This window comes from Orycteropus afer, unplaced genomic scaffold, assembly GCF_000298275.1.
Source record: "Orycteropus afer afer isolate SDZICR_OR568_19922 unplaced genomic scaffold, OryAfe1.0 scaffold00005, whole genome shotgun sequence".
Taxonomy (NCBI): Eukaryota; Metazoa; Chordata; class Mammalia; order Tubulidentata; family Orycteropodidae; genus Orycteropus; species Orycteropus afer.
In genome coordinates this window covers 9,004,540-9,016,948 of record NW_006921592.1, presented here as the reverse complement: position 1 = coordinate 9,016,948, position 12,409 = coordinate 9,004,540, and the positions used below count along the sequence as shown (strand labels likewise).

At 38.0% G+C, this 12,409-nt stretch overlaps 1 protein-coding gene across 1 annotated transcript in view; it reads right to left on the bottom strand.

Annotated features, from left to right (window-relative positions):
- PCSK5 (proprotein convertase subtilisin/kexin type 5) overlaps window positions 1-12,409 on the bottom strand; it is a 600,269-nt gene that overhangs the window by 263,326 nt on the left and 324,534 nt on the right. The window contains exon 11 of the mRNA XM_042780610.1: window positions 706-823. Coding sequence (XP_042636544.1) covers window positions 706-823 — 118 coding nt within the window. The remainder of the gene's footprint in view (window positions 1-705; window positions 824-12,409) is intronic.

Sequence of the window (12,409 nt, the reverse complement as noted above, 5' to 3'; positions counted from 1 at the left end):
TTGGAGGAACAATGACTTCTGGAGACACTTACAGCGTCAAATAAAAATGCTGACAGAGTAGAAACCTCAAGAAAATTCATCTCTAAAAGTCTCTCCAAATCACTTTTTAAAAGATGTTTTTCTTTTAAGAATCCTTAGGTTTAACTGAAGGTCCCTGGCTGGCACAAAAGGTTTACACTTGGCTATTAATTAAAAGGCACAGTGGTGCCATGGACGAAAGTCCTGGTGATCTACTTCCATAGGTGACAGAAAATGAAAAGCCTATGGAGCACAGTTCCAGTCTGACAAACACGCATTGCCATAAGTTGAAGTTGGCTCAACAGCAATGGGTTTGGGGAGCTCTGGTAGCATAGTGGCAAAGACACTTGCCTGCTAACCAGACGGCTGGCAGTTCAAACCCACCAGCCACTCCTTGGAAGGAAGGTTGGGCAATCCTACTTCTGTAGTGATACTGCCTCGGAAACCCAAGGAGGGGTCGCTATGAGTCGGGTTTGACTCGACGGCACATAACAACAACAACAATGTGGACTTAACAGCTGAGAATATGAGATATTCTATTAAAACTTTATAATGACATTAGAAAAAAACTGCAGAGCATTTAACTTCCATATCAACAACAACATGCAAGAAAGGATGGTTGTGAGTCCCGTCCTGAATTGCTCTCTTTCAGGGCACTGCCATGTGCTTGTTTGCAGCAAACGTTACTTGATTTGTCGATCTGTGCTCTCCACACACACATGCTGCTGGGGAACGGTGGTCCACTTCTCCGCCTCCATCACCATTGCCTCTGCATCCATCAGTCCAAATCCATAGAGATGACTCACTGTGGAAGGCAAGAGGATGATAAGCCTCACTGGGGCTAGGAACAACCTCACCTATACTCGTGTTGAGTCACAATGTCACTTAGTGGAGACAGTGGGAGCCTAGCTATCTTTCTGGCAATGAGTTGTAAGCTAAAGAAGAGAAAACTAATAATAAACAATAATGATAAGCAAATAAGGTGAATGCATATTATTAACTGATCATGTATTATTACTAATACCACACCTATCATTTATGAATTGTTACCATATGCTGGGCACTGATTCTACATCTTTACATCTAATCCTCCAACAATCTTAAGATTGTTATTATCATCATTCATAGATGAGAAAACTGAGGAACGGAGAGAAATGTGGTCAAGATTGACTAGCAGCAGGTCAGTGGTTGCACTGGATTCTAACCCACACTGTTTCATTCCAGGCCCCCACTGTTAATGGCTCTGACTTCTGTGATGACATCATCAATTTAGTAAGATAAAATTAATAGATTTAAAGAGAAGTGATGATGTATATATATCTTCATATAGTGTAACTGGATTTCTCGCAGTTTATGAAGAATTTACATGCAAGAAATAGCAATTTTCTGACATATCTAGTAATTAGGCTGAATATTCCAGAAGACATAAATTGTCTTCTAGCATGTAAAACATTTATTAAACTTTATGCATGATATATTTGAAGCCTCCAGACTTTTATGGCAGCTTCTTATCTCTGAATGTCGTAATCTTTTTTATTTCTCAATTCGGGTACTCATTGATCTAAAGCTGAATTTGACATAACTGTCTCAGAAATTGCAATTATATATAGAAATATTTTAATGATGATGTAGCAAGATCTACATGTATAATTCTTTCTAGAAATATTTTCAAATTCCAGCTGAATACTTAAAATCTACATTTTGTAATGAACTGTCTCATATCCTTATATTTAACACAAATTCATACTTCCACCAGATTCATTGTCTAAAACATCCTTCAACAGGGTATCAATTACCTTATGCAGAAAATTTCTATAGCTGCTCTTGTTTATGGTTTCTGCAAATACTTCAGCTTGAAATTCAAGATGCTCTATGATGTAGTTCCATTTTATATTGAAAACAATGCCCTCACCAAACCTTTTGCTTTAGTAAGGCTACTCTACCCTGTTACAGTTCCCAGTCAGATCCTGCTGTTCCTGCCTCACTGCCTTTGCTCATGCTGAGCCCATGGGCTAGAATTCCTTCCCTCTTCTCTCTGTAGATCAGACCCTGACTCTTCTATATTCCTCAAGGCCTAAGTACAGTCTGTCTTCTCCTTCCCAAAGTATTCTGATCCTATAAAATAAGTCAATAGGCATTTACTGAAATTCAATGATTTGTGACCAGTGAACTTTTCTTCTTCCTAGACCTGTAACTATAATTTGTTAATCCTTCTGCCTTTCTCCCTGCCTGCATGTCCATTCATCTGTCTGTCCATTTATCCACCAGTCCATCCAACTAACATTTCTTGAGTGTCTTCTATGTGCCAGGCATTGCTAGGCACTGCATTTTTTTATCTGCACTGTGACTCGAGCTGCTAATTAACTCTCTCTGTCAGCATATATCTTTTTACTTCAGTTGTATTATAAATGCTTGATAGAAAGAGTGCTGGGTCTTATATTTCTTTATATGTTCCATGGGATTTAGCAGAACTTCATGCACATGGGAGGAAAAAAGATTAAATAGTATTAGATAGACATAGATACTCAAACTGAACAGGGGTAGAAGGTGAATGGGACTACACCCATGAATATATACAGGTTCGACAAAAAATATTTCTACATACACATTTATATGTGCTGCAAATATATCCATGAATATAGTAGAGCAAATGGAGGCAAAGTTATGAAAACTTCTTAGTCATAATCAAACACCTTGAGGGAATGAGTTGCTAGGAATGAGAGCTCAGGACCATAGTCTTGGGGGACACTGAGGTCAATAGGCATAACACAGTCAACCAAGATAATGGTCTACAACTTATTTTGGTTAGTAGTGACTGGGTTTTTAAAAGCTGTGAGCAGCCCTTTAAGATGCAACTTTTGATCTCTTCTTCTCTAGAGCAAGTAAGAGTGAAAAAAAAAAAAAAAAAACCAACAAAACACAAGGAATTAATTAGTCCAAAGGACTAATGGACCACATGAACCCCAGCCTCCATGACCCTGAGAGCAGAAGAACTAGATGGTGCCCAGCTATCACTGCCAACCACTCTGAAAGGGATCACAATAGGAGGTTCCAGATAGAGTGGGGGAAATGTATGGAATGAAACTCAAAATTTTTATAAAGACCAGGCTTATTGGTCTGATGAAAACAGGTGGAACCCCCAAGACTATGTCCCTTAAACATCCTTCAAGCTCGGAGCTGAACTCACCCCCATGGCTCAACTTCCAGCCAAACAACAGACAGGCCTATAACACCAGGAAGGTGTTAGAACAATTAATCAACCAATAGAACAATCAATCATACAAGATCAAAGGGGCAGCATTTGTCCAGGGATAAAGCTCAGAAGGCAGGAAGGGACAGGAAAGAAGGACAAAGGGAAATGGTAAACACAGGGAGGAAGTGGGAAGAGTGCTCTTCCATTGTGGGGATTGCAATGAACGTCACAAAAGAAAATGAGTATGAATTGTTAAATGGAAACCAATTTGCTCTGTAAACTTGCACCTAAATTAAAAAAAAAAAAAAAGGGAAAATTGTGCTAGGATTCAGAAGTATGGCTCTATTTCTTCTATTTGCCAACCATATAACTCTTAAAAAACAGGATAAAGTATCTAGCCCATTATTTTTTTGTTTTGGGGTATTATTGTCTGTCCCATCACCATTTTTAAGTTCCTGTGTTTTATTATATACCCTATGTGAAGAATCTTTGTAAGGAACTATATAAACATAAGGGCTCATTATTATAATATCAGGTACTCAGTGAGTAAATACTGAGTAAAGTAAACCTATCAGGCTAAAGCAAAGATATGTGCAGAGTTTTCATACACGTCTGTTTGCAGCTTTATTATTAATGATTTTTTTCTTGGTTAAAAACTGATGCATGCTCATTTACATAAAATTACCAGATAATCCAGTAATTCCTAATAAGCTCACTGCTGTCAAGTCGGATCCGACTCATAGGTTCCCAAGGCAGTATCACTACGGAAGTAGATCGCCCAACCTTCCTTCTGAGGAGTGGCTGGTGGGTTTGAACCACCAGTCTTCTGGTTAGCAGTCAAATGCCTTAGGACTGCACTACCAGAGCTCCTAATTCTACTCATAGGCACACATATATTCAAAGGTATTGAAGGGATCAACACAGACAGACATATATACACCAATGTTCACTGCAGCATTATTCACAGTAATCAAAAGGTAGAAACAACCTAACTGCCCATCAAGAGATGAATGAATAATCAAAAAGTGGTATATACATAAAATGGAATATTAATCTGTCATAAAGAGGAAGGAAATCTTGATACATGTTAAAACATTATGTTGAGTGAAGTAAGTCAGTCGCAGAAGGGCAAATATTGTATGATATCACTTCTATGAAATATCTAGAACAGACAAATGTATGGAGACCAAAGTCTATGAGTGGTTACCAGGGGTGGCAAGGAAGAGGAAAGAGGGAGTCATTGTTTAGGGGGCAGTGAGTCTCTGTTCAGGGTGATGGGAAAATTTGGAAATGGATAGTGATGATGGCCGCATAATATGATCAACATAATTAATGTCACTAAATTGTACAGTGACATTTCCTGATATGAAAAATGTTGAAATGGCAATTTTTTTTGTACATATACTCACTACAATAAAACAATTTAAAAAAGTAACACTAGTTGATTAATTTTTTTAAATACATCTAAAAAAGAAAATAAAATTAAAAAGTAACCTTGTTACAAATCAGTAAACGCTATTCCAATTTCATGTATTTATGTTAGTTACATAGTATTATGTGAAGTAATCTATCCATATTGAGTGACTGCCATGAAGTAGAAGGAATGTCAAGTTTGGGCTTAAGGAAACCAGGCCAGGATAGCTTACAGACCTTTTGTTAAAGTTTCATGAAAATCATATGTTCTTACTCATCATTTTACCATCACCTATACTATTTCATGATGAACCTTTTAAGGTATTTCCTTTCCCTGTGGAAATAGACATTTTTACCAAAATGCTATGCCAGGTTCTATAACTATTCTCAGAACTCAAATATCCTCATTCTAGTGTCGAGTGGTTATAAACCAGCACCCCTTATTTTGTCTTAGTTTAGAGTGATACGATTAAAGATTTGACTGGCCTGTGGGGAACTGCTCTCATCTCTCTCCTATTCTCACCCCCTCCCTCTCTCCAGTCCCAGTAACTGTCAACTGGATACCCATTAGGACATAAATTAACACAAAAAATCATCAAATACAACAAACACTTCATGCCTGCTAAACAACCATTTGAGGAGTTAAGTAGAAAAATACCTTGAGTCTTTATGAAGGCCATAAATTTGTTTCCTTTTTCAATTCCATGCCTATTTTCCAGAGACAATGCCCATTCATGAAAAACTCAAAATAGATGTGCAGAAAAGAGGTTGACTAACTACAGCTAAGCCACAGACTGTCGTGTCAACAGGAAAAATAAATTATGCTAATATATTATTAATAAATGAAAAATGAATTAGACCAATGAAGGCTACTCAGTCAGTAATGGAGACTTTCAGTGTTTTAAAACACTGGAAATTACATATTGATCATAATCAGGATATATACTGCCTTAGAAAAACATAAAATGAAATTTCTTTATTAAATTAATTTTATGCTTGCAATATATCCACTCCATCCATTCTGATAGGTAGTTTTGTTTTGTTTTTCTTTAAATAAATACTAATGATAAAAACAAAAAACCAAGGAGCTAAATAACCACATAATGAACGTGTTGGATGATAAAATCCTTTAAAGCATGGTGTCAATAGGGGAAATAGTTTAGAAGCACCAATAAAAATCATACTTTTTATCCAACATTTCCACACCTTAACATGATAAGAAACACTGATTTGGGGGTGGCCATTTGAGCCAACTCTGCCTTGACCATCTCACTAACATGATGGGCACAAGGAAGTCCATTTCTCCCCAGCGGCTGTAGTGCCTGGCTCAGAAGAGGCCTCCATGAGTACTTGTGAAATAAATGAATCAACTGATAGGAGAAATTTTATTAATTCACCAAGTGGCATAAATTGCTTATTAGAGAATAGTAAGGGGAATTAGGAAGTCTCTTCTTTTATAAAGTCATTGTGAAGGCCCAAAACCGAACCTATTGCCATTGAGTTGATTCTGACTCATAGAGACCCTATAGGGCAGAGTAGAACTACTCTACAGGGTTTCCAAGGCTGTAAATCTTTACAGAAGCAGACTACCTCCTCTTTCTCCAGTGGAGTGGCTGGTGGGTTCGAAGCACCGACCTTCTGGTTAGCAGCCAAAAACTTTAACCTCTGAGACAACAGAGCTCCTAAAGTCATCATTAGCAACCCAAAACTATTCAAGTATAGAGCCAGTGTTGTGATAGTCACATTGTAGAAATGTACAAACATACCCAATATACCATGGAAACAACCGAGTATAATATGTCCATTCCTTAATGAAAGCCAACGCATCCATATGCACATTTCTGTGGCCAATCTCTGAGCAAAATCTGACTCTCAGAAGAATTTCATTATTATCAAATGGCATCATCTCTGTGCAAGCACTTTGTAAAATGCAAAATTCTAAATGAAATGAGGGTTTGATTAACATTGGTTTGAACAGGAATTCTGACCAGTTCAAACAGAATTTTTCATTCCTAGGATTCCTAGGGGCAGCAAGCATTCAAATCACACCTTTAACACTAGTTAAGATTCAAAAATCAATATTTGTAAAGATATTGAAGGTACAAGAAATGTTTATAGAGCAATCAAACCCCTTGGAGCAAAGTCACTGAAGCATATTTTAGGCAGTAAATTATTTCTTGGTAGAGTAAGGTAGGATAAACTCTATTTCAATGAAGGGGATTTAAAAAACTTGCATGACATCATATCTGCTCCTTCAGGTTGCGTGATTGCTCATGTTTTGATATAAGATAGCAGTGAAGATAAATGCAGCCCATAAGACTGGCATTTTCCAGCAAAAGTGAGTCAAGTTCACCTACTTTTTGTTCAAAGAAAATGGGGTAAGAAACATTGGAGACCTTGTGAATAGGTTCATGTATGCAGATGAGCTCAGGACAGTGTATTGTCTTGAGCAGAAGTACAGCTAGTTTTTACTGCAATTATTCAAAGCGTTCCATGATTAGTCAGGTGGACAGACAATGTGGGAAGAAGAGATATATTTTCCAGTAGGTATATTTTCATTTTCCAGTGATTCCAGAAGTGCTGAGAGAAGCTAATCATTAAGCATACAATCTAAGTGAGTGACTGTATAGTCTGAAAGAAGATACAGTTAATTTCAGCAACAGCTCTACCTAGGAGGCCTGAAAAACCCAATTCTAAGGATAAGCTAGAAATATCAGTGTGTGTGTTTGTGGGGGCGGGGGTGTATTTCTGAGTACCGGAAGCTATAACCAGGGAAATCAGGTATGGTTTTATCTCTTAATAGACTATCTTTGGTGGAGCCAACCATTTTTTTTTTTTAAATATTACACTGAATGAGTATTTCATGGTGACTGAAATGATGACTTGCCAAGCTTTCTGTATTAAATAAAGTAATAAAGGAGTTGTTTGGTTAAAAAAGAGCCCTTTTTAAAAAATGTTTTTCAGCCTTTTGAAATGAGGGTCTTTCTGCTACCAGCTGACAGATGTACAATGAAATGCAGCATCAGTGTGAAATAAGGCAAACAAACAACAAGAAAACATGTACAATGAATCCATGAGAAACTTAAAATTTTGTTTATAACTGAAAAAAAAAAAAATGCAACTGGCAGCTATCCACTCCTGAGAATTTAATATAAAAGTGCAGGTAATTTCTCCCACTGAGGAAATCATTCCTTATGAATAGTGTGACTAAATGATCAGGTTTGCCCCAGGCTTTCTTGATTTTTAACACTGATTTTATCCCTCTTTCCTGGGTAAACCAGTCACCTAGCTTGGAACTAAGGTAGTACTGTAATGTTACTTGGAGAGGCACATAACTCTCACACTTTTAATATTAATCTGGTAACTAGATGGTGTGCAAGTATTCTGGACTTATATTTCTGAAACACACATATCATCACAATACAAAACATGGTTGATAAAATAGGTTCAATTATTTATTACTAGAAAGTATCAATTTCAGAATAACTCACCAACATAAGCTGATAATTTGTTGCATTCATTATTCTATCACTCAGTTGGGTTGCTGAGCACCCACTACATTTTCAATACTATTACTGAATAGTGAAAGTCCCAAAGAAACAGAAAATGATTTATGTTCTCAGTCCAGTAGGGGGTGAGGGAAGAACAGTTTTATGGATGAACTAACAAATAAAAGCACCAAACTGAAATTACTATAAGTATAAAAGGATTTCAAAGGAGTATGAGATCAGTAAATAAGACAATATATATGAAGGAGCCTAACAGAGCTTGGTGGATAAGAAGTGCTCAATAAATGTTAGCTGAAATTTGGAGTCATGTAAAATGACTTAGGAAGGGAAAGTGGTATTTGGAGTGTGCTTTGATGCGTGGGTAGGACTGACTTAGGTGGAGATGTAGGAAAGACATTCCAGGGGCTGGGGCAGAGTCTCCTGGTTAAACAATCAATCAGGTCTGCGTGCGGTTCATGGGGGTAGTGAAGAAATTAGACTCCCTGGAGAAGGCAGGTTGTGTGCAGAGAGTAGTCATCAGGGGACAGGGATGAAGGAACATGTGGCAGATATAGAGGGAGAGACCAGATTGGGAGAGAACCAAAAGCCAACCACAACTGTTGGGTGTCCACTGTCATCAATCAAGTTGTTGGTATTCTCATCTATCTATAAATAAACCACCAGAATAAAAGATGGTTACCCACATTCCTGTCTTGAGAGGGGCTGCTTGATCTTTGGGGTGGGTAGAAACTCCAAATCAGAGATCAAAGAACTGCCTGCAGCTGTTGGAGTCCTGGCACCTTTGGGCTCTTTGATCCTCAATGTGCTGAACCACCTGCTCTGAAATAACTGCTCCCACCAGGAACCCTGCGTCTCCTGCACCTATTAATCAAACCAGGCCAAATGTTTGGCATAGGAGAAGGGTATGAAATGTGAGAGGGCCTGGAACACTTTGCTTAGGTCACTGCATCCCACATGCGTAAGGTAAACACTTTAACATTGCCTGCTTTAAAGTAAAAATCAACCACTAAGGATGAGTACTTAAAATTTAATTCATAAGCATGAGCAAAGGGAAGTGATACTTTTCAGTTTCCTGATGTCAGCAGTTCCACACCAATCATATCAGATGGATAAAATGCAGAGCTTCCAGAATTACCCATCTCTCCCCTTTGTTTACTCTCTTTGTCCAATATTCTTGTCATTGTATGTCCTTTTAGATTTTACTGTGAAAGGCACACAAGCTTCCTAGAGAGAGAATCATTAACTACAGTTGCTGTACTTCCTTTTGTTGCATAGTGCAACAAACAGACTCCCTTGGGGTGGGAAAACAGAGCTGCCTGCACCTGCAGTATTCTGCATGGTTTATTTTTATTTTTCCCTTGCTCTTTCTAAAATCTCAGGCACCAGTAACAACTCCAGCCAGATCCAAACATGCCAGCCATCACAGCGCTACTGAGGACTTGCACGTGGGAAGTTTCCAGCACTGATATTTGGCTGTCTGTGGGGTCTGTAGTTCAAAGCTCCTTCTGGGAAGGGTTTGGTCAGCAGGTGTAGGCACTCAGAGAGGCTCATCATTACCGAGACTCAGTAATAACAGTGTTGGAAAATGTTACTAAGTGCCTTTTCTCCCTATATTCTATATTTCATTTTCTATAGAAATATAAAAAATTAATTATTATATAGTATACACACAAGGGAGCTCTGGTAGCATAGTGCCTAAGGCACTTGACTGCTAACCAGAACACTGGCGGTTCAAACCCACCAGCCACTCCTCGGAAGGAAGGTTGGGCAATCTACTTCTATAGTGATATTGCTTTGGAAACCCAAGGAGGGGTTGCTATGAGTCGGGTCCGACTTGGCGGCACCTAACAACAACAACAACATACACACATACATGTACAGATATGCAATCATATGTACTTACATACATACATATAGGCCTGGATAGTACAATGGTTAACATGCTTGGCTGCTAACCAAAAGCACGATGGTTTGAGTCCATCCAGAGGTGACTCAGAAGAATGTGATCTGCTTCAGAAAAAACAGCCATTGAAAACTCCATGGAGGGCAAATATACTCTAACACACATGGGGTCACTGTGAGTTGTAATCAGCTGGATGGTAACTGTGTTTTTTGGTTTTATTTTTATATATGTGCATATGTTGTTAGTTGCTGTTGAATGGATTCAAACTCATGGAGACCTCATGACTTACAGAGTAGAACTATTCCATAGGGTTTTCTTGGCTGTAATCTTAGTGGAAGCACATCACCAGACCTATTTTCTGGTTTTCTGGGGAGCTTTGAACTTCTAATCTAAAGTGCATGACATATGCCCAAAACTAAACCAAACCCACTGCCATCAAGCCAATTCTGACTCATAGTGACCCTAGGGGACAGACAAGAACGCTTCACAGGGTTTCCAAGGTTGTAAACCTTTACAGAAGCAGACTTCTTTACCTTTCTGCAAAATGCCTGGTGGGTTTGAACTGCCAACTTTCTGGTTAGCAGCTGAGTGCTTTAACCACTATACCCTCAGAGCTCCTTGCAAAATATATGGAGATATAAAAACTTATTATACATGTATATGTAAATATATATTTATTATCGTTATTTTAATTTACAGAGTTTAGATGACCAGATATGCCTTCTTTCTTTCAAGGGCCTCTTTCCATTTTAAGAAAGGAAGAATTGCCAGTTTTTCTTTTCTTTTCTCTGGTCATTTCTTATTATTTGCTTTCCAAATGGTTGTAATAAGAAAGTAATTTGCTAAAGATAATTGGCAGATATTTCTTGAAAGGAAGTAGGAAAAATATATTACCAGTTTTGGGCAAGCTAGCCATGTATCCCAGGGCATATTTAAATTATGATTGCACTTGTTTTTAGGAAACTAAGACTTTCTGGATAGAGATGAAAACAAGGTCAAAAATGTACTACAAGGACTTTTAGGCAAAGGCTAATTGGAGATTGGATTGACCGTATGTCAGCTGCCAACCTAGACCTTCAAGGTATGAAACTTGTGCATACAATTAACAGAATGAGATCCTGATTAGCTAGTAGCTGAAGTTCCTATTTTTGGATTATTTATATGTTATTTTTAGTTAATTGTTAGCTTTATTTTCCTTTATTTTTGCATTTTCCTTAAATCCCCATAAAAGGAAGAAATAGAAAATTTAGTGCATACTTATTTCAAGTAAGTGCTTTTTTTCACTCATAGCTGTAGCTCTAAAAATTTAAGTATTTCATCCAACCACCCATTCATCTGCTCACCAGGTACGGTGTCATCCCAATGATGGAGGTGATAATTGCAAAGCACAAAGAAGGGTAACAACACAGGTGAAATTATTCCTTGCAACTAGGAATGCCACCACCTCATTTGGAAGAAAGCTAACACTGAACCTTCTAAATCTCAAGCACTGTTAAGCCTCTAGTGAACATTCCTTTTCATTTTCATAAACATCAAATACTTTTAAGCTTAAGTAATAATAGAGATATTTCTATAAAATTTCAGAAAAGTAGGACATTAATGAGGACTGTATGTTCTCTTAGAAAAAATAAGATTTGAAATAGATCTCATATCTTTGAGTAAGATTTGGGTTCATAGAGGTGGGGAAAGTAATGAGGCCAGGACACTGGGAATGGTGGTTCCCTCAAAGAAGCTATGGGGGCCTGGACACATGGAGAGATTTAAAAGAAAGACAATGAGTAGCCAGTGATCAAGGAAATGACATAATGTAACTGATATCCTAGAAAGATTTATCCAGCATTGGTATATGAGATTGACCAAAGGGTGAAAAGATTGAAGCCGGGAGCTAGTTAGGAGACTAGATTATTGCAATGGTGCAGCCATAGGAGATCATAAGCCTGGTTTTGGAAATTGTGAATGAAATAAGCTCAGATAAGGAACAATGGAATTTTACAACTCGCACAATGTAGGGGACTGAGGAGAGGGGGGTATTAAAGTGAAGAGTGTGGCTGAAAGAAGTGATCTCTGACACCAAAGGCAAGCTCTGGGAGAAGTTGTTTTGTGAAAGACAACTGATGGATTCTGCTTTGGAAATTCTATTTTAACTGACATAGGGAGAGTCGTGTGCAGAAATTCTAGATTGGTAGTGGAAGAAGCCCGAGCTGAAAATGTAGAAGTGATGATCACTAACAAGAAAGTGACACTTGTAGTTGAAAAGAAGGCACAGATGTGAAAGAACAGCAGTAGAATTAAGAGATTTAAGGAGAGTGACAGCAAGAGAAAGGGGGAGGGACAAGGGGAGAGAGGAAAAAAGTGCACAAGAGCAAAGCCAGA